Source organism: Erinaceus europaeus, chromosome 19 (genome assembly GCF_950295315.1).
Source record: "Erinaceus europaeus chromosome 19, mEriEur2.1, whole genome shotgun sequence".
In the NCBI taxonomy this organism is placed as follows: Eukaryota; Metazoa; Chordata; class Mammalia; order Eulipotyphla; family Erinaceidae; genus Erinaceus; species Erinaceus europaeus.
This window is the reverse complement of record NC_080180.1, coordinates 57,462,779-57,486,516: the sequence shown is the minus strand read 5'-3', so window position 1 is coordinate 57,486,516 and position 23,738 is coordinate 57,462,779. Positions and strand designations below refer to the sequence as shown.

Here is a 23,738-nt window from a genome sequence, read left to right as displayed (position 1 = left end):
ATGTTCTCCTACCCACTCAAAATAGGCAGGAAGATATATTTTCAGACCTAAGTCCTCTGTAATATACTTTACATGCTATAAGTAAACTGATTTAAAATATAAGTTAGGAGTAAATTATTGGTGGCAGTGATGAATATTTACGTGTTGTGATTAAATTATTTTAATATTTCAAGACTTTGCTCTCAGGTAGTAATAGTTGGTAGACAGGTTGGATGGGTGGGTGGGTGGATGGATGGATGGATGGATGGGTGGACAGATGGACTGATGGGTGGGTAGATGCATGGACGGGAAAGTGGATAGGCAGGTGAGTGTGTAGATAGGTCTAAAATACATAAAAGAACTATCTCTATAAAATATCTTCTAGGCAATTGGAAGTAAAGAAGCCCTAAGGGGCCAGGTGGTGGCACACCTGGTTGAGCGCACATGTTACAGTGCACAAGGACCCAGGTTCAAGCCTGTGGTTCCCACCTGCAAGGGGAAAGCTTTGCGAGTGGCAAAGCAGTGCTGCAGGTGTCTCTCTTTCTCTCTCCCTCCCTATCTTCCCTTCCCTCTGTATTTCTGGCTGTCTCTATCCAATAAATAAATAAAGATAATAAAAAATTTTAAAGCCCTGTAACACTGAATAGTAACTTGCATTCTTGCTTTACAGGTGAAGTTTACATTCTATCAAGTAGTAAAAGTATGACCCACACTAACAATGGAAAACTCTACAAAATAGTAGATCCCAAAAGGTGAGGTCTTTTTTTAAAAATATATTCCTTGCAATCAAGTCATGTTTCTCCATGTTGCTTGAGTGTATTCAAGTTAGCAGTGAACGAATGGTAGCTGGCAGTCAATAAAAATGGCTGCTTCTGCGTGGTCCATATGCTAAGTGTCTCCTGAAGGGGGCGTCCACTTTGGTTCACAATTGTCCACTGCACCAGTTAGAAGCCCCACTGCAAAGACTCATTCAGGTCACTCTTGCTATCTGAGAGCAGCATGGGGTTCTCAGACAGAAGTCAGTGAAAGGTCCTGCAGTGTGAGGGCGTGGTTTCAGATCTCATGTTGAGAAATAGACCTCCTGTTTTTGTTTTCGTTTTGTTTTCCAAGAAAGATAGAAATGACATCATAGGGAGTCGGGCTGTAGCACAGCGGGTTAAGCGCAGGTGGCGCAAAGCACAAGGACCGGCGTAAGGATCCCGGTTTGAGCCCCGGCTCCCCACCTGCAGGGGAGTCGCTTCACAGGCAGTGAAGCAGGTCTGCAGGTGTCTATCTTTCTCTCCTCCTCTCTGTCTTCCCCTCCTCTCTCCATTTCTCTCTGTCCTATCCAACAATGACAACAACAATAATAACTACAACAATAAAACAACAAGGGCAACAAAGGGAATAAATAAATAAAATAAATATTTAAAAAAATTTAAAAAAAAAGAAATGGCATCATAGACATGACAGCTGCATATCATGGCTTTTACTAGATCATCAGGAGGAGTTATATTGGCTGTTCAGCATTTAGGCCTCATCTCAAAACCAGCTGAGAGTTCAGAGCTCTCATGCAGACTCCTGGGGCAGAACAAAAGTGAACCAAGTCGTTTCCTTATTTCAGCAAAAGGAAGATTTGAATGTTTTAATTCTTTAAAGATGATATCTCAAGCAGAGAGATAACAAACTGATAGCAAACTCCCTTACTCTCCCCGTTCCCGCTTATAAAAGAAAGCAAAGAGGTTTACTGAAAGCGTTGATTTCTTTCCATCTTTTAAATATTATTTGCAAATTGCATATTGTGTGCTTTGTTCTGAAAAGATTACCGAGATATTGGAAGTGTTGTTCTTTTTCTACACCATGGGACACTGTCTTTGCTGAGGAAAGACACAGAGAACAGATTGACACTGATTATTCAGGAGAGAGCAAGAGTCAGTTCTAAAGGGCCCCTCACACTGATAACACCCACAGGACACGTTGCTTTTGAAACGAGAGAACATGGGCTTGCAGACTATATGGGCTTCCTTCTTGAGTGTGAAACCAGTGTCTTCTTTTTAAAAAGTAAAATACTGAAGTAAAGCAAACAACACTGACTGAGTTGGCGATGTCAAGAGCATAAACCAAAAGGGCTAGGTGGTGGCATACCTGGTTAAGTGCACATGTTACAATGCACAAGGACTCAAGTTCAGCCCCTGGTCCCAGTGCCTTGTGGAGGGACATGTCACAAGTAGTGAAGCAGGGCTGGAGGTGTCTCTCTGTCTCACTCTCCCCCTCTATCTCCCTTAACTCTCTATCCTATCAAATGAGAACTTAAAAAACATAAACCAAACTAGTATCAACTCAATAAGGCAAAAATTTCAATGATTCAGCCTGAGGCCAAGGAATACTTCAAGAATAGTCACTGGTTTTTCCATTACACTGGTCAAAGCTGATATGATATACAAACTTCCTGGTAGTAGTAGAATTCATTCTCCCTTCTCCTTGCAAAAAAAAAAAAAATATATATATATATATATATATATATATATATGTATATATATATATATATATATATATATATATATTCCTCTCCTCTCAGCTGGATTGTTTACTCTGTTGGTGGTGAGTGGAGGTGAATTTTATACCTTCGATCCCTTATTAGTGGCTAATTACCAGGGTGCCATACGGGACCTTGGCTTTGTGAGTTCAGGGCCTCGAGTAGGGTGGTCTCCCCATGACATACCTGATAGGCCTGACTTCTCATTAGGGGGTCCAACTCTGGTGGGGGGGGTCTGGGGTTAAGATGTGTGTTTGACTTTCAGAGGTGGGGGGCAGGGCCAGCGTCCCAGAGGCGCTGTCCATGCATGTGAGCACGAGTGTGCTTTCCCACATTAAACCAAGTGTAAGAAAACAAATGTTTTCATAAACATTTGTTGGGCGCCTCATGCTGTTTTGATTTGGGCGCCGTCGTTTATTATTACAGCATCTCTCCCGGGCTGAACTGCACTTCAGTGGATGTGAACGGGGCTATTTTGAGGAGCCGAGCTAAGTACTAGCATAGCAGTGTTCAGGGTGTCTGGGCCCATCCTGCTCAGAGGGCGTCTTGAAGAAAGTCTCATCAGCTAAAAAGAAAAGCTGTATTCAAACAGTTCTTGTTATAGCAAGAAAATAAATAAATGGATAAAAAGAAATCTAACTCAAATTAAAATCTTAGGGTTACTGTACTCTTAACGGAGAAGCCCCCCAAATATCGTTAGGATGATTTCAGGATGACTTTTCAAACATCACCTGATTCATGGAAGAAATTACAACACATAGGTCTGGATGGTGGCACACCTAGGTGAGCGCACATGTTACACTGTACAAGGACCCAGGTTCAAGCCCCCGTCCCCACCTGTAGGGGGAAAACTTCACAAGTGGTGAAGTAGGTCTGCAGGTATCTCTCTGTCTCTGTCTCTCTTCCTCTCTATCTTCCCCTTCTACCTTGATATCTGGCTTTCTCTATCAAATACATAAAAATAATAAAATAAAATAATTTAAAAAGCAAAAAATTATTTAAAAAATAAATTACAACAAATTACAAATGGATATATATATATTCTGCTCTACTGGTTGTAGAAGTTACAGTCTTACCAGATGATTTATGTTTTTTCCTAATTCATGTATGTGTGTGTGCATGTGCACACACATATACACACATATGCAAGCACACACATTCACACACACACACACGCACGCACGCACGCACGCACGCACGCACGTGGTAAGGAATTTTAGAAAGCATCTGGACAAAAGCAGATGAGGTTTCAGCATTACCATCTCTGTTTGTGATAAGAACGCTTTGGTCTAAATTGCTTCATCATTTACAAAAGGTTCAAATCATTTAAACGGGTGTGCTTTTTAAGAAAAGAATTTCAAGATAAAATTCAAATTCAAAATTTTTTAGAATCAATGAAAATACTATAAAAATACAACCAGGTTCCCCATTTTACCTGGAAGTCAGGAGCTACTGAAGGAAAAACAGTCATAACAAAACATCCTTAAGGAAATAGCCAAGGCATGAATTTACCTCCCCTCAAGGCAAGTGGCAGGGTGGGGTCAGGATGAAGTTAATACCAACCACTCGACTTGCTGAGTGAACTCACTGGCTCCTTCAAAGTCTCCAGTACCAGGCTCGGTGCAGAGTTTCGGGAGATATTTCAGTATATAGAGCAGGATTCTGGACACTCTTTTCCTTCTGTTGAGAGCTACCCAGGATGAGTGGAGACAGGAGCTGGACTAGCCCGGTTGAAGCTGTACCCTGATATTTGCCCTTCCACTTGTACTTGAAAAAACCTTTTCTGAATCAAACAAATGCTCCCCAAAGTTGCAAAGTAAAGAATTCTAGTGGCCTTCTGTGTCCTCCACATTCTCCATTTCTAGACCCCCAAACTTTTTTTCCCATGCTCTTGGCAAGCATTTTTTCATCTTTGTATCTGATGAACTACAACCGAATGACCCAGTGTAGATTCTGAGTCACTTCCAAGAACTGGCAGAACAAAGCTCCTGTTAATCACTGGACCAACTTTCTATCATTTTAACTTTTTTTTAATTCACTTTTTTATAGAGATGGAGAGAAATTAAGAGGGGAGGGGGAGACAGGCAAAGAGACACCTGACACACTGCTTCACTGCTTGTGAAGACCTTGCAAGTGAGGGGCTTGAGTCCTTGCATCTTGTAACATGTACGCTTTACCAGGTGTGCCACTCCCCTGCCAGCCTCTTTTCTCAGCCAGTCCACACAGGAGTCTGTCTTCTCCTGAGAGACCTGTGCATAAAGGGCAAGGACTGATTCTGGGTTTGTGAGATCACTTCACAGAAGTACTGTCCCTACCGCAGGTCTGTGGCCACTATCCAAACCTTGTCTCCCCTCTTCCTCCCTCCACTTTCTGCCCACCCTTTCCTCTTTCTTTTCTTCTTCCTCCTCTCTCTGTCTCTCTTACTGTCACTCTCATTCTCCGTGTCTCTGTCTTCATTCTAGTCCTTATCTTACTGGACGCCAAAATGTGGCTTCCCTGTACTCCCAGCCTAAAAGGCCACTCCGCGCTTTCTCCACCCGGCAAGCCATGGAGACAGGGAGGCTGTAGCCACCCGCCCTGCCAGCCCGACCCATCAGTCAAGGTCTCAGGCACGCGGCCCCTGGGCTGTTGTGTCCCCACAGGCCTGTTGACCCAGCTGCTAGGCTCGGGCTGCAGACAGCCAGTCTCTCCTCGCCAGCCCTGCACTAACACAAACTGTTTAGCGGCTCCATTGACCTTTGGACTATTAACAGGGACACAAGCTCCACCGGGGACTCGTTTTCAAACATGAGCAAATTTCTGAGCACTTGAGGTCACGAGCGAGAATATGCACTGTAAAAATCCATACCATATGGTGGATTTGAATTCTCCAGGACAAGGGGGCAACCCGTGCACACACCACACACACTCTTTCTCTTTCTCTCTCTCTCTCTGTCTGTCTGTCCCTCTCTCCTCTTTTTCTCTGCAGAGCCCATGACTTGAAATGACAGTACAGATCCAGATGCCCTCTATCTTATGTGATGGCACATGAGGTCTTTTCTGTGAGCAAATCTTTCCGAAGCTGTTAGCACCTGAAAAGTCAGCCTGTTAACAAAAGAATGAGGGAAGATCAAAGTCACGGGATCCCTAAGGAATGGCTGAGCATGCATGCCTATTACACCAAATAATACCAGGTGGCTGTACTCAGGCTTGAGCAAGATTTGCCTATGTGTTGGGGGTCGGGCGGTGGCGCAGTGGGTTAAGCGCACGTGGTGCAAAGTGCAACCGGGATCCTTACTGACGCTCCCCACCTGCAGGGGAGTCACTTCACAGGCGGTGAAGCAGGTCTGCAGGTGTCTGTCTTTCTCTCCCCGTCTCTGTCTTCCCCTCCTCTCTCCATTTCTCTCTGTCCTATCCAACAATGAACAACATCAACAATGGTAATACTAATAATAACCACAACAAGGCTACAACAACAAGGGCAACAAAAAGGGGAAAAAATGGCCTCCAGGAGCGGTGGATTCATGGTGCAGGCACCGAGCCCAGCAATAACCCTGGAGGAAAAAAAAAAAGAGAAAAAAAAGATTTGCCTATGTGTATGTATGTACTCACTGAAACACACTTAAAATAATCAGGCTGTCAGGGTGTGGGTGGTGGTGCACCTGGTTGAGCACCCATGTTGCAATGTGCAAGGACCCAGGTTCGAGCCCCCAGTCCCCACCTGCAGGCGGAAAGCTTCACAAGTGGTGAAGTAGGGCTGCAGGTGTCTCTCTGTCTCTCTCCCTCTCTATCACCCCCTTCCCTCTCAATTTCTAGTTGTCTCCATCCAATAAGAAAATAAATAAAACAAAACATTAAAAAAAATAATAATCAGGTTTGTAAGGATCTTGGTTCGAGTCCCCGGCTCCCCACCTGCAGGGGAGTCGCTTCACAAGTGGTGAAGCAGGTCTGCAGGTGTCTATCTTTCTCTCCCCTCTCTGTTTTTCCCTCCTCTCTCCATTTCTCTCTGTCCTATCCAACAACAACAATAACAACAACAATAATAACTACAACAATAAAAAAACAAAGGCAACAACAACAAAAAAATCAGGTTGTCCAGGTAATGCTACATAGAGCCATCAGCTATTTCCAAATAAATAGAAATTATTTTGCAATAATGTGAAAAAATATATAACAAAGCATTTTTGCTTTGGAAAAACAGAAAACTATGTCAAGACTTTCCTGACAATCACATATATACATACATATATATATATATACATATATATATATATGTTTGTTTAAAAAAAAAAAAACCTGATCAAATTTCCACTTAAAAGTAACATTTCATTGGGGGCAACGGTAGTGCACCAGGTTAAGCACACATAGTGCAGAGCACAAGGACTGGCACATGGGTCCCGGTTCAAGCCCTCAGCTCCCCACTTGCAGGGGGGTCGCTTTGTAATCGGTGAAGCAGGTCTGCAGATGTGTATCTTACTCTCTCCCCCTTTCTTCCCCTCCCCTCCCAATTTCTCTCTTCCTATCCAATATAATGGAAAAAAAAAGTGGCCACCAGTAGCAATGGATTTGTAGTGCTGGCACCAAGCCCCAGCAATAACCCTGGAGGCAAAAAGAAAAAAAGAAAAAAAGAAGCCAGAGTACCACTCAGATATATACGGTGCTGGGGACTGAATTTAGTCCCTCATGCATGGAACTCCTTTGCTTTAGTCACCGAACCAAATCTTGGGTCACCAGATAAAAACTTTATTTATTTATTTATTTATTTTTCATTTTCATTTATAAAAAGGAAACACTGGGGGTCGGGCGGTAGCGCGGCGGGTTAAGCGCAGGTGGCGCAAAGTGCAAGGACCGGCATAAAGATCCCGGTTCGAGCCCCAAGCTCTCCACCTGCAGGGGAGTCGCTTCACAGGTGGTGAAGCTGGTCTGCAGGTGTCTGTCTTTCTCTCCCCCTCTCTGTCTTCCCCTCCTCTCTCTATTTCTCTCTGTCCTATCCAAGAATGATGACATCAATAACAAAAACAATAATAACTACAACAATAAAACAAGGGCAACAAAAGGGAATAATTTTTTTTTTAAAAAAAGTAAACACTGACAAAAACCATAGGATAAGAGGGGTACAACTCCACACAGTTCCCACCACCAGAACTCCGTATCCACCACCCCCCCCATAGCTTTCCTATTCTTTATCCATCTGGGAGTCATTATGGGGTACAGAGGGTGAACATAGGCGTTGGCAGGTCGATCCATACTCCCAGCCTGTCTCTCTCTTTCCCTAATGGGGTGGGGCCCTTGCAGGCGGGACTCTATTTTTTCTCAAGGTGTAGTTCAGCTCAACCGGTGTTCATTTGTCAGATCCTATCACACCACTGTGACCAGAACTTTGGGAGCAGATGAAAACTTTTAACTGTCACTAAATGTTTTAAACAGCAAGTGAAAATTCTAAGCAAGGTCATGTATCTGTAATAACACAAAAATATCTGTCTGCTCCTTGAAGGCTGGAGAGATAGTTCAGTGAGTTAGAGCATGAGACTTAATGCCGGAGGCCCCCAGCGGTTACAGGTTCAACCACCAGTATCTCCATATGCCTGATCTGAGTGTTGTGTTCTGACCTGGCCTCAGATAATAAATCAGTCAATTAATCAACCAATTAATCAGTCAACTAGCCAACTTCTTGAAGACCACTGGGGTGACAAATCCCCAAATTTTAATGTTACGGGTTTTGATTAATTTGTAAATATTTATGGAAACAAGTCATTTAAACAATGAATGCTCTAAACTAAAATGAATTAGTAAAACGCACACATACACACACACACACACACACACACACACACACACACCTTCCTCTGGAAAATATCTTTCTACAAAACTGGAACGGCAGAAAGCCGAGCGGAGGTGCAGTGGGTTAAGCACACATGATGGAAAGCACACAGACCGCCATCAGGATCCCGGTTCGAGCCACAGGCTCCCCACCTGCAGGAGGTTCGCTTCATAGGTGATGAAGCAGGTCTCTCCCTCTCTCTGTCTTCCCCTCCTCTCCCGATTTCTCTGTCCTATCCAACAACAGCAATAACAACAATAATAACAACGGTAACGATAAACAACAAGGGCAACAAAAGGGAAAAAAGTGAAAAAAAAATTGGAATGGCTGTTTGATGTAAGATTAAGTCTGCGTAGAGCACAAGCACTGCAGTATCTGATGACACGCTGCCAACAGTCAAAGCACAAGCTAGTTGGGAAGTCGAATGATATCCTCAGATTTCTACCACTGTTCCATGCACAGGGAGAAACCTGGAACTACAAAGAAATACTAAGAGTCTCATTTTGAAGAAATTCAGTGCCTGCACTACAAATCCACTGCTCCTGGAGGCCATGTTTTTTTCTCCCCTATTTTTGTTGCCCTTGTTGTTTATCATTACCGTTGTTATTATTGCTGTTGTTGTTGTTGGGTAGGACAGAGAGAAATGGAGAGAGGAAGGGAAGACAGAGAGGAGGAGAGAAAGATAGATGCTTGCAGACCTGCTTCACTGCTTGTGAAGCAACCCCCCCCCACTCCCTCTGGTGGGGAGCCTGGGGCTTGAACCGGGATCCTTATGCCAGTCTTTGTGCATTGCGCCACGTGCACTTAACCCACTTCGCTACTGCCTGCCCCCCCCCCGACTTCTCTTTCTATATAAATAAACATTTTCTGGTTTTGGAGGGAAAAAAAAAGAGGGAGAAAGTGAGAAGGAAAGAAAGAGAAACTTTCTGCCCTTATAGAATGTAAAAATAACACTACGGTTTTACAAATTTGTATAAAATATAATACTTGATGATTTCTACAAGGCTTTAAAATATTTTGAATTCTGTTGTGAACAAAGAGCTATTAAAATGCCTACTTTATTAGTTTTTCATTATCTTTATTTATTGGCTAGAGACAGCCAGACATCGAGAGGAAAGGGGGTGATAGAGATGGAGAGACAGAGAGACACCTGCAGCCCTGCTTCGCCACTCGCAAAGCTTTTTCCCTGCAGGTGGGGACTGAGGGCTCAAACCTGGGTCTTTGCGCATTATAACATGTGCGCTCAACCAGGTGCGCTACCACTCAGCCCCCAAATGCCCATTTTCGCAGTGGACAATAAGTAATGAGGATCTATTTGCTTATTTGCTACTGAGGAACATTGGCTTAAAGATATTCTGTTTTAGGAGGGGCCAGGTGGTGGCACCCCTGGTTAAGTGCTCACAGTACAGTGCATAAGGACCCAGGTTCAAGCCCCCAGTCCCCGCCTGTAGGGGGAAGCTTCACCAGGGGTGAAACAGAGTTGCAGCACTTGGTGTCTCTTTCCCTATCTCCTCCTCCCTCTCACTTTCTGTCTCTGTCTAATAATAAATAAATTTCATTTACCTTTAAAAAAAGGACTGTGTGTTCTAGGGGTGTGGTTTCACACTTCTGCATGGTGTATCTTGCCCCATTCACCCACCACCAAGCACAGTCTCCCTCCCATGACAGCCCACTGGACCCCCTCTTCCCTTTCAACCCCCTCCCCACCCCTCCTTAGTGACCACAGTGCTGCGTCAACCTCTAAGGCTTTGTTTTCATTTGATTTTGTCCCTTTGCTTTGTTTCTTCATATCCTACACGAGTGAGGCCATCTGCTATTTGTCCTTCTCTTTCTGGGGTATTTTGCTTAGCATGGTTCCTTCCGATTCCATCCACGTGTCACAGAAGGCAAGATTCATCCTTTCTTATGACTGAGTAGTCTCCTGTTTATATCTCTACATCTTCCTTATCAGCTCATCTGTTCTGGGACACTTGAGGGGTTTCCATCGTAGCTTTTGTAAGTTGTGCTGCAGTGAATGTGGGTGTGCATATTTTCAGTGATTGCCTTTTGTGTTCTGTGGGTAGCTATCAAGGAGTGGAATTGTTGGGTCCTGTGGGAACTCTTAAGTTTAATTTTTGGAGGAACTTCTATACTATTCTCCATGGGGGATAAACCAATTTACATTCCCACACTGCTCAGTTTCTCCTACCTACTGAAAATGGGGCAGGGAACCTAGGAGAAAAACCATTTTGCAAAGTGGCAAGGGAACCATTTGTCCTAACACAGATGGGTAACCTTGAAGCAGCTATTGAAGAGTAGCCACAGAATTGTGACATCTGAAACACCCAAGGAGTCAGGATTTTTCTAAAGGAGTATTCCCCATGACCTGTGTAGCTTGTTTTGTAACTGCATGAATTTAAAGTCTGGTTCCTGCAGCCAGGATTCAGCCCTGTGCTTCCCTGCAGATGCCCAGGGGACTTCTCACTTATTGATTGACTTGTTTATTAAATTAAATGTCATAAAATTAAAACCATCTATCTTGCCACTACCCAGAGGCCTTTCCTTCCAGCACCAGCCATTCACAAAAAGCCACAGCACGTAGTGTGCATTATAAATTACTTCTGCTTCCCAACTTTGTCCTTTATTTCCAGAAAGTATCTGAACCCCTAGGCTACTACACAAAGCCGGCTGAAGTAGGTTTTGAAGCAAATGTCTTATATTTCTGAAAGCAGTGTTTTTTCCGCATTAAGGAACGTTGGCCAATTTTCTGCCCTAACCCTTTGGGGGTTTATTACTTGTCACATGTGAAAGGATCAGAAAATGTGGGGGGGGGGTATTTAAATTGAAAGACTATGGAGTTAACAGTCAACAATATGAACTCAGTGCATTCTTTACTACAAATCCAAATATCCTCTTGGGCATCTTTGTATTTTGAAAGGCTCCTCTGACTTCATTTTTAAAGCTAGTGGCTCCAAAAATCTAAGAATTATTTAAAAAAAAAAAAAAAAAACAGTAACTGGAATTGGTGTATTGCACCAAAGTAAAAGACTCTGGGGTGAGTCGGGAGGGGGGGGGATTACAGGTCCAAGAAGGATGACAGAAGTCCTAGTGGGGGTTGGTTGTATTGTTATATGGAAAACTTAGAGTTGGTATGCATGTACAAACTTTTATTTAGTGTTGAATGTAAAACATTAATTCCCCAGTAAAGAAGTTAAAAAAAAACAAACAGTGCTATTATTTAAGCAGTGGTTACTAGACCATACATTGAACCACCAATTTTCTAGTCCAATAAAAATAAATCTGGAAAAGTTAACTATCACAGGTTTTTGTTCAGTGGTCATCTAGTGCAGCTCGGTAATAATTACATACACATAAGGTGGTCTGTCCCAAGTAATCAAAGAGTTCAAATTTACTTGTTTAATTCCGTGTTTTCTTCACTTCACGGAAAGGAACACTGTTGTTTTCCATGGGAAGAAGAAATGTCACTATATCAGAGAGTAAGGATGGTTGAGGCCACCAGACATACTTGTTAGACTTTACCAAACATATCACTAGAAAAATGAATCTTAGTACACTGACTTCCCAGCTAGAAGAGAAAGTGACCCTTTCTATATCTCATTTACTTGCTAAGCTATTTTTTCCCATGTTTTCTTTTCTGCTTTTTAAAATTTTTCTTTATTGGGGGATTAATGGTTTACAGTTGATAGTAAAATGTAACAGTTTGTACATACATCACATTTCCCAGTTTTCCACATAACAATACAACCTCCTTTGCTAAGTTATTGTTGGCCTATTATGGCTATAACTACTATGGTATAAAAATGTTTCACTTAACATGAATCTAACCATGGCCTAGAAGAATTTTGTTGGACTTGAGTTAATAGAGACAAGAGACAGTGTGTGTTTCTGCTTTTACTCTTGTGATAGAAAAGAAAAGCTGTTAGGGTTTAAGTATATCCCTCTCCTAAGTAGTCCATATGTCCCTTACTTCACTCAGTAGCATACAGAAGAAACAAACACTCTCTGAAAATTCCACATTCTTCTTGATTTCATCCATCTATCCATCCATCCATCCTTCCAAAAGATTTTTCATAAGCATCTTCCATTGCTGTATACTCTGTTCTTGATTTAAAGAGACAGAAATATGAGAAGAGAGGGGCCTAGCTATCTTCATGGATTTGCTATTACAGGCAATGTATATGAAAGACTTTCTATGGCACACATTCAAATCAGTTCAGTCAGGACTTAGTGATACCCCACACGGTGTTTTCACATAAGACCCTGTGAATAGAACTGAATTGGAAATTTTGCTGTCAGCTTTCATTTTATTGGGAATTGGAAAGGGAGAGAGAATAACCCATCCCTTAGGAGAAGTCCTCTAAGAAACATGTTATGTTTTTTTGTAAAATTTCATATCACAGAGCCCCCAATAGAATATTTTATTGTTAGGGGCTGGGTGGCGGCACACCTGGTTGAGCGCACATGTTGCAATCTGCAAGGATCTGGGTTCAACTGCCTGGTTCCCATTTGCAGGGGGAAAGCTTTGCGAGTAGTGAAGCAGTGTTGCAAATATCTGTCTCTCTCCCTCACTATCTCCCCATACCCTTTCAGTTTCTGGCTGCCTCTATTCAATAAGTAAAGATACTTTTTAAAAATTAAAAGGGGGGCAGGTGGTGGCACACCTGGTTAAGCGCACACACTACAGTGCGCAAGGAACCGGGTTCAAGTCCCTGGTCCCCACCTGCAGGGGGAAAGCTTCACGAGTGGTGAAGCAGGGCTGCAGGGGTCTCTCTGTCTCTCTCCATCTCTATCGCCCCTTCCCCTCAATTTCTCTCTGTCTCTATCTAATAAAAAATAAATAAAAATAAAGTTTAAAAAATGTTTAAAAAACAAATATATTTTTTAAATGAATTTACTTTAAAAAATAATAATATTTTGTGGTCCAGAAGATGGCACAGTGAATAAGGCATTGGACCCTCAAGCATGAGGTCCTAAGTTCAATGTACATGTACCAGAGTGATATCTGGTTCTTTCTTTCTTTCTCTCTCTCTCCTCCTATCTTTATCACTCATAAATAAATAAAATTTTTAAAAAGAGAATATTTTATTGCCTTGCCAGAGCTTTATCACCATAAGTCAACTTATTCATACAGAAAGAGAGAGAACCAGAACAGGTTGTTTGGCATGTACGATGTTGGGCTGTTGAATGCTTGCAAAGCCTGTGCTCTATCTACTGCATGTTTTCCCAAGGAGAAAAGAACAGTGCTCTTCTAATGGCCACACACAGTCACCATCAAGTGGGAGTAGACAGCATAGTAGTTCTGCAAAAGACTCTCCTTCCTGAAACACCAAGGTCCCAGGTTCAATCTCCATCACCACAGTCAGCCAGAGCTGAGCAGTGGTCCTCTGGTTAAAAAAATAAACTTTGTTTTATATATATAAACTTTGTGTATATATCACCATCATCTCACAAGCAAAATAACACTTTCCTTTGAGGAAGAAATAGAGCAGACCTCAGAATACTCAACAACAGCAAAGACTAAGATAGTCCCACCGCACACCCACTTCTTTCTTGGTGTAACTATATAGCGTTTTTCTCCCCCTAGGCCCCCTTTGTCCTTATTTCCAGAAACCCCTTGGGGAACATACGGAAAAGATTCATGAATATTTGCTTGAGGAAACTACACTCAGTTCACAGAATGCCTTAAAAACTTTTCATACCAATGGACCATTTCTACATTTCAATAAGGGTTAGGCTACAGTAAGGGTGTTCCCTGAGTCGTCATATTAATTACAAAACACAGTCCTTTCATTAGCTCCTTAGATCAAAAAACAGAGAGAGGGACTCCTTCAGTAGAGGAGCAGGAGACTCAGCAGATCTTTTTAGTAGGGTGGCCTTGAGTTATTATAGAAACTTTCTGAGGCCTCCAATTCTCATCACTGTTCACATCCCTGTAGGGAAAGAAAAGGGTAACAAACATTATTTTCAGAAAACAGGGCCTGCAGGGCCCAATTCTTTGCTTATCTCAGAAAAGCCATCTAACTTACTCTGGCGGTAGTGCAGACCTATAATTACCACCTTCTCTGTGATGGTACTTAAAGAGTTCAGCTTGCTCTGCCCTCCTAATGGCCAAGATCTGACTGGTGATGAAACGTTTGTTTACATTCCTTCACTGAGGAGAAAAAAAAAAAAAGCCTTCTCATCAGAGTGCTAGGGTGACCCAAGGAAAATGGAAAATGAGTGCAGGAGGCCCGTTTCCCCTGATGCCCAATGGCCAGCGCGTTCCTGCCTGATCCCATTTAAAAGCAGAGTCTGTTTAAAAACGGAGCCATGAAAACCAGCAGGTGTCTTCTTTCCTCTCTCAGTGAAGCAGTGGTCGCACAATTCAAGTCCGATGTTTTCACTTGACGTTTGCTCCTTTCTCTTAGCATCCTTTCTCTTCAGAGCAGGACAAAGTCAAATATTTTTAAGTGTGTGTATACATATGTCATAGATGGGTATATATGTATGTATATATAATCTCTATAAATGGATCTCCTGTCCAAGATGAGTTTAAACTTTGAGTCGCTAGTCTACATTCACATATGCATTGATACCCTTTCAGGAAGCATTAGTCTGAAGAATATATTAAAAGAAATATAAAACCGAAACAAAAATAGTGACTCAAGCTGTTAAGGCTGTAAGTTTTCTTTTTTCTTTTTTTTTTTTTCCTTCTTTCGTTTTCATGGTTATCACTGGGGCTCAGTGGGCATTTTTCCTTTTTAATTTAATTTTGATAGGACAGAGAGAAATTGAGAAGGGAGGGAGAGAAAGAGAGGGGGACAGAGAGAAAAAGACCCTGCAGACCTGCTTCATCACTCCTGAAGGATCCCTGCTGTAGATGGGGAGCAGGGTCTCGAACCCTGGTCCTTGTGCAAGTCCTTGTGCATAGTACTATGTTCACTGGGTTTGCCACTGCCTGACTTTCAAGATTTTACTTTTAAAATATGTGTTTATTTTAAGAGAGAGAGAGATACCAAAGCACTGCTGGTTGGCATATGCATTGCCAGGGATAGAACTGGGGACCTTGCTCACTCAAGTCCTGTGCTCAGCCATTGTGCTCAGCCTTCTAGCACTCAGTTAGCCCAGTGCTTCCAGCCCTCTGATACTGCCAAATGCACCAGTAAGTGAAACCTACCTCAGATACGATCCCTAAAATATGTGGTAGGTCAGTAAGGGGAAAAAAATTTCAAGTACCCACACATCTTTTTTTAAATTTTTTTAAATTATCTTTATTTATGAATTGGATAGAGACAGAGAGAAATTGAGAGGGGAGGGAGAGGTTGAGAGGGAGAGAGAGACAGAGAGACACCTGCAACATTGCTTCACCACTTGCAAAGCTTTCCCCTGTAGGTGGGGACCAGGGGCTCGAACCTGGGTCCTTGGGTATTGTAACATGTGCACTCAACCAGGTATACCACCACCTGCCCCCTTCACGTCTTTACTTTTTAAAAATGCAATTGTAAAAATCCCTTAGCTACCCAGCATAAAATATCAACATCCTTCCATCATCATCATCACTGAATCTTGAACATAGCCAAGTATCTGGTAGAGTTTCAAGTGTTCCCTCTGTTTCTTACTGAGCTGGTTAGTTCATTTCCTTACTTGTGTGTAGAAAACGATCTGTTCTTCTGAGGCACTGAAAGGAAAGGACTTTTTATTTTGTTTACTTATTACCACTTTATTGGAGGAGTTAATGATTTACAATACAGTTGTTACCACATGGGTAGTTTCTCGGCTCCCCATGAAAGGTGTCTGGAGTACTTGGGTCCTAATCCCCCATCATGCATCCTCCCCTGCCCTCCCTCCTCTCCTTCCCCTGAGTCTTTTGCTTTGGTGCAATACACCCCACCCAGTCCAGATTTCACTCTGCATCTTCCTTGATTCTTAAGTTCCACCTATAAGTGAGACCATCCGGTATTTGTCCTCCTTTTGGGGGCTTATCTCACTTAACATGATATGTGCATGTTCCATCGAAGATAAGGCCAAGATGATAAGATGACTTCATCATTTTTAACAACTTAATATTCCACTGTGTATGTATCCCACAAAATTCTTAGCCATTCATCTGTTGGTGACATCTGGGCTGCCCCTTTAAGTTTTGGTTATTATTAATTGTGCAGCTATGAACATAAGTGTACATAGAAGTCTTTAAGTAGGTGTTTTTGTTTTTCCTTGGGTAAATCCCCAAATGAGAAATTGGTGGATCCATTTTAAGGCCCAGCAATGTCTCTTCTGGAAAGTTCTCTGTAGAAAGCATAAGACAGGCTTCCTGAGGCACAAGGCCACTCACTGGGTTTTCATTCCAATGTTGGTCTTCAAGTAAAACTACCATTTCCACCCTTGTCTTCTGCTGCAGGCCACTGGTGCCAGAGGATTGCAAAGTCCAGGTACAGCCTGCCCAGACCCTGACTTCCGAGTGTTCCCGGCTCTGTCGCAACGGCTACTGCACCCCCACTGGCAAGTGCTGCTGCACCCCAGGCTGGGAAGGCGACTTCTGCAGAATCGGTTAGTATCTCTGCGGAACACCACCCAGGCCTCAGCAACTAGCTGTCTCTTCCAGCCCTCTCTGGATTCTTGAGTTGTTCAGGAATTTACAATTCTGGGAATGAATGTCCAGTCTGTTTCTGAGCTGCCTAATGAACTCTTCCCCCAACTCTTTTTTTTTTTTTTTTTAATGATTCACTTGTATCAGGTCAAAAGACCTTTACAGAATTCAACCCTTTCCAAAGATAAATAAGGAAGGAAGGAAAGAAATAGCACAATTTGATCATCTCTCCCTTTGGGGTTTGAGATTTCACACCAGCCAAGGACTTGGTTTTGGCAGAGCCCCTCTGCCGATGCCAGCATTTTCCAGACACCCTGTAAATGCTCTAACTTTCTTGCGACAGCACACTGAAATGGGGCCAGTCAGTGGGCGTTTTTAAATAAAAGAGGAAAATGCAATTATCTGGAGGCATGTTATGAGATTTTAAAATTCCCTTTGCCACTCCCTGGTGAACTGTCAGCCAGGCGTGCAGGTGCTCAGGGAAAGCAAAAGACCTTTAGTCCATGTTATTCTACACTTCATCTGGAGACGTCCTCAACTCTGCACAGCATGCTTAAATTCTACTCAGTTGAAGAAATTTAAATGATTTTAGTACCGAGCATTTGAGATATCTATATGGAAAGTGCATTTTCTGCAACCAGTGCTAAAGCAGGAAGGCTGCAGGTCTCTCCCTCTCCCTCCCTCTCTCTCTCAGTGTCTCGCATTCTCTCTCTCACACACACACACACTATCTCACCCTTCTCTCCATTTCTCTCCATTTCTATCCAAAATAAATAATAAATAATATTTTAAATAAAAAGGTATAATACCATACCTAAAACTTGAGGGGAATTAAGTGATTCTATTATTCAAAGCAAAGTACATTTTATTAGTCCATTCTGTTGCCCTCTTCTCCATTTATAAAAAGCATGAGGTTTTTATGTGCAAATACAGCCAATTCCTGATTGCTTGTCATCCTTTCGCTTCCTTCAACACCCAACAGGACATACTCTCTTTTACAAAGGACCCTTTCTTGTATGCCTTGCTTTCTATTCTGTCTAACCTCCTAATTTATCAGATTCAGTTACAGCCTCCTAAATTCATCAGATAAATTATTTATTAAGTACCTTCTAGTGACAATAAATTTGAGCTGAGGGTAAACACATTATTTTAAGTACTGGTAGCATTATGTATATCATAATACACACTATGTAATATTATGTAGTATAATAAATAGAAACATTCTTTGAGATAAATTTTATTTCGGTAAAATACTTCTAGGGAGCCAGGCGGTGGTGCAGCAGGTTAAGCGCACATGGCGTGAAGCACAAGGACCGGCATAAGGATCCCGGTTCGAGCCTCTGGCTGCCCACCTGCAGGGGGTTTGCTTCACAGGCAGTGAAACAGGTCTGCAGGTGTCTTTCTTTCTCTCCGCCTCTCTGTCTCCCCTTCTCTCTCCATTTCTCTCTGTTCTACCCAACAACAATGACAGCAATAACAACAACGATAAACAAGGGCAACAAAACTGAAAATAAAATTTTAAAATATATATATTAAAAAAAATGAAGCACTTCTAAACTTTCCCCTCAGTTAATTTAGCTAGTTCAAATACATTATAAACGTGTACATGTTATGAAAGGGGCTGATTTGTGAAATCTTTGACCCATGTAGGAAATTTATTCTTATGCTCAAGGTGTTCAGTCATCTTTCACAAAACTTTTATTTCTCTTTTTCATGTTTCAGTCTAAGACCCTTGGATTTTGATCAATGCCTCTGATGAGGTTAAAATTATTTCAATTACTTGGCTCCCCAAAAGTACAAGGACACATATTTGAAAGAAATTTGATTTTGCCTGCAGTGACTGCTGGTCCCCAGATCCATCCTGTTGTATTGGAGGAACTGACAGCCGAGTTTGTTTCCCCAACATTTAAATGTTCGTTATGTATAATGTCAACAAAGTACTGAGGAGACAGCATGATTTTCAGGAACTTTAAACTTTATTCAAGAAAACTGAGAACATTCACATGTGAGGCCTAGAATGAAAAGAAAGACAGAGAGGAGATAAGAGGCTAGCCTAGGCAGAGAGCAGCCACGCCCACTGGTCTTGCCTATAATGCAAGCCCCGCCCTCACCTTTCCAAGACACACCTGTCACAACTCCCATTTCCTGTGCTGCTCTCAACACTATCAGTAGAAGACAATTAACTTATGTATCCAATGTATCTTACAGTGTTATCATTGCGTTTATAACATTAGATAGGTTCAGATGTGTATCACTGAAAGTGGCTACGTGTGACCTCTTTGTTCTGACTTATTTCTTTCCACTGCTCTCGGTCCCAGGCCCCCCCCCCCCCACCTTCTGATAGCCCTGACTTGGTCTTGAAATCCAAAAAGTTACTATTAGGGCCGGACGGTGGCACATGTGGTTGAATACACATGTTGTCAAAACCTTATTACTGTTTTATTTGTTAACAATAATGAATTTTTGGTTTATTCTACTATTGATGATTATTTTATTAATTATAATGTTGTCTTATTTTATAATTTAGTCATAATTTTATTGTGTATTCATTTAATGTTTATTTAGTAAAATATAGTTATTTTGCTCAGTAGCATTCATTTACTATTATTTTATTGCTTGTTTATTTTATTTACTAGAGTACATCTATTGGTTTTTTATTATTTATTTTGGAAAGAGACAAAAACAAGAAAGGAAGGGGAGACAGGAACAAGAGTCAAAGAGAGACACCTGCAGCACTGTTTCACTACTCATGAAGCCAACCCCCACCCACAGGTGGGGACCAGGGATTTGAACCCCAGTCCTTACACATAGTACATGAGTGCTTAACTAGGTATACCGCCGCCCAGGCACCTTCCTATTAGTGGCCTATGCAGCAATCAAGCTCAGGACCTCATGCTTGCAAGTTCTGTGCTTTATGACTGTACCCCTTCCTGGGTCAGTGGAGCCCCCATTCTGAACAGTCAGTTCTGTTAGGTATTAAAATGCTATCCCACCATCTCTTTTTCTGTGCAAATATCTCCCATTCACTACTGACTCTCTCTCTCCTAAATAACTGTGGTCTGAGAGCTTTCTTCCATTCTTGTAGTTATTATTGTTTGGCTCACTCTGTGGCTGGTCACCCCCCCCCCCCATCCTCCCTCCCCTCCCTGATAGCAGATATATGTGTTGGCCTCATGCTTGGTACTGTTTCTGCCATTGAGAATAAGAGTGTGACTTCACTGCTTTCTGTGTTTCCCTCCCAGCAAAATGTGAACCAGCATGCCGTCATGGAGGGGTCTGCATGAGACCCAACAAGTGCCTCTGTAAAAAAGGATATCTGGGTTCTCAGTGTGAACAAGTGGACAGAAACATCCGCAGAGTAACCAGGGCAGGTATTCTTGATCAGATCATTGACATGACATCTTATTTGCTGGATCTAACAAGTTACATTGTATAGTTCCTGGGACTGTCTGAATATTCTTTTCCAGTGGGCATTTATTTTTTAAACCTGTCATTAAAAAGAAAGACTGTTATCCTGCTCCACACTCCTGTGATTTCATTCTCTTCCATTAATTTAAGGATCATTCCCTGAGATGTTCAGATCCTGTGTGTGTATGCTAGCACATCTGTTCATGTATGTCCACATACACACACAAGCATACACGGCCCCTATTATGCATGATTGCATAACAGATGGGTGTTTAAAGTGTCTATTTCCTTGTGTAGGATAATTTACACAGAAATTCCATTGTATATTGATAACAGAATTTTTATGTCACCAAATGAGATGACTTGACTTCCTAAGAATTTTCTGTCTGTAATAACTAAAGTCAACTTTAATAGATTTTTGAAACATTACTGTGCAATCTGATGGATCTAATACGAGAGGCAATATTTTCATATTGAAGGACTATAACATGAGCGAATGTTTCAGAACTCCCTGATGGATTTTACAAGCAACTTGATCTGAAATTGTAATCTTTGGGTGCTTTTTTTTTTTTTAATCAATGTATCCAGTTACAGAATGTTAGACACTTACCTTTTTATTGGCAGAGAACCCTGGTTATTCTAGCTTCTTCTCAGATCATTTTCAAGTGTTTTATAATTTAATCATAACAGCGTATTCTAATGCCAATCTTCCTAAAAGGTCTGCTTTTATTGTATATTTTATTTAACAATAGGCACTGGGTTTATGTTACATATTTATATTTTTATTTTATTTTTATAATATAGACATCACCTAGATGAAACACCTTTACCTTGTCCTGTAAAATACTTGTTACATTTTTCACCAACTTAATTGGAAAGAAGGGGAGTGAGAATGTAAACGGTCTTTAATGTGCTGTGGACCTAATCTAGCCATGTATCCTTGTGCCAACATGTAGTCAATTCACGATGGATGAAAATAAAAGCAAGAAAACAGCCAGTGCCTATAGAATCCCAGCAGTAAACATTTGTCAAGTGCTTTTTTTCACCCTAGCAAGACTGTCAGAGTACATGTGGTTAGAAGGTCACAGACTTCACATTCTGGACAAGAGCTCACTCATTTTTAACAAACCTTGACTGTGCACAGTGTCACCTGTACAAGTTTTTTAACAGAAGCATTATTGCCAGATATGACCTGTAATGTATATGCTCCTTCAGAATACGATGCAAATTCTTCACTTGGTTGATGTATGAATAAATTACCATAAATGATCTGGTAAGGTTTTTTTAAAGAAATTCCATGTTCTAAAAGATCTGGTAGACTTGACTTTTAATGGTTTTTGAAACCAGCTCTCCATGTTTGGGTTATTAGAAAATCATCACGTCTCTTTGCACTACTGAAAAAAATAAAATAAAATAAAACAAAAGCATTTACTCTTGACTCCTGCTCACACACTCCAGACTGTCTTTCTGTTTCTCCCGATTCTAACTGGTAGAGTAGTTTAGATTAGGCATCACGGGCTGGCTTTCCAAACCTGTCCCCCCCCTTTTTTTTCAAAGCTTTGAGCCTCAATTATAACATAATTATGAGTTAAGTCCCATAACTCGTATTTCTCTATTGTTTTAAAGTGAGATTTTTTTTTTCCAGGACAGCAGAGTGAACATTTACAGAGAGGCTGCAATGCTGAAGGGTGGGTTAAGTACACTGCTCTTGTCTTCTAGATATGATTACTTAGGGTTCAAGTGACCTCATGCCACATGGAAATGGGTTGAGAAATCTTGGTTCAGTGCTGGGGGAACAATAGCCTGCATTAAAACGTGCATGCATAATTTTGCACCACTTAGATTCAATTGACAGTCTGTTCAAAGAAGTCTCCGGATTAAATGAGCATGGAGACCAAATTGCCCTCTTAGCCCAGAAAAGGGGTGGTCCCTTCCAGTCACACTCAGCTCCATTGGCCCAACAGTGTGACAAATCTCGCATGGAACCCTGCAGCAGCACTAGGTTAATAGCAGCCTTTTGTCTCACTGCTTTCTCTCCCTGGCCCTTTTACTGAATTCCATCCCAGAAAGTTATACAAAAAAAAAAAAAAGTCCTGACAACCATTTTTGTAAATGGACCTTACCATCTAATCGTCCCTTATTCAACGTGGGTGACATTAACAGAATGTGAACTTCTTGTGAGGGAGCCAGCTGTCTAAATCTGTCAAATCATGCAGTTTTATTACACATTCCCCTGCTCAGAGTTTTACTGAAAGCAATAAGGATTACAGCTGGATAGTTGGCAATATGTGAACAGTCCGGCATTTTTTCTTTTTTCTTTTTCATCTTTCTGTCTCTCCCCAAGGGAAAGGTGTTATGTTGCCTGAGCTTGTCTACATTAACTTGACCATATATCTTTAAGCCCTTTCCTAAGTGAAAGAGTTTCAACTGGCTTAGGAAAACAAGTCCCAGGTGTCACTGCCTTTTCTGTTGTGAGCCCTTAGAACAAAAGACTGAATTCTTCCAGAAAAAGACAGATCACTGGGTATTAAACTGGAGCAAAGCAAGTAAAAATTACTGAACACATCTCTTTCTATTCTTAAGAGATAAGTAGATAACACTGGTTAATTTGATAGCAATATATTTTAAACTCAGCGGTAAAAAAAAAAAAAAAGTCCTGTAGGCCTTTCCTTTTTATGTGACTAACTAGTTAACATGAATGATTCTGGATGACAGGCAGCTAAGACTCCACTTTCAAGTAGAGGGAGGAGACAGTTCATCAGCTGAGTACAGAAAGCATGCCATCACAGATGGAAGGAAAACATCCTTGGTTGGGATGCAGATAAGGACGAAATAAAGAAACAGGCCTTTAAGACACAGTATATCCTTTCCTGCTCATTCTAGAACACAAGCCTTGTGTGTCAGTTGAACATGAGATGCTGTGTGGTATTTATAATGAGTCGAGAAGGAGGGAAAAAAAAACAACACTCTTTCTAACTCTGCTTCTGCCAAAATGCTTCCCTGGTTAATAGAGCTTGTTGTCTTGCCAGTTGCTTAAGGTGGTGAGAAGACAGCATTGACATATCATTAAAGTGAAGAGAAAGGGGACTTTAAAAAAACAAAACCAAACCGTTATGATGGTAAGAATACTGCCATCTAGATCCCGCCCGTCTCCTGGGAATTTTGTTTCACTGTGGCTACTGTGAAATATAGCTTTTCTTTCTATCACATAGAAATCTTCTCACATTAATGGACAATCTCATAAAGATTGACCACGCATACAGCCTAAGTAAAGAATGACTCCTTTCCATCCACATACTTCAGTGCACTTGCCGCTTCTCTATTTCTTTGAAAATAGTTCTAGTAGCAAACTAACAACTTCAGTATATATTCCTTTTGGATCTTAATCTTATCACTGAACCACAGACTATACAGCAAACTTAATAAGACAAGAGGTTAGATACTACACCCAAAGTCTGATTTATAGTTGT

The 23,738-nt window shown here is 41.5% G+C and overlaps 1 protein-coding gene across 1 annotated transcript in view; it reads left to right on the top strand.

Moving 5' to 3' along the window:
- Positions 1–21,537, top strand: part of HHIP (hedgehog interacting protein) — a 92,665-nt gene extending 71,128 nt beyond the window's left edge. Inside the window, exons 11-13 of the mRNA XM_016190298.2 lie at positions 650–731; positions 16,672–16,820; positions 20,103–21,537. Of these exons, the coding sequence (XP_016045784.2) occupies positions 650–731; positions 16,672–16,820; positions 20,103–20,296 (425 nt within the window). The 3' untranslated portion in view covers positions 20,297–21,537. The remainder of the gene's footprint in view (positions 1–649; positions 732–16,671; positions 16,821–20,102) is intronic.
- Positions 21,538–23,738: the final 2,201 nt, after the last annotated feature.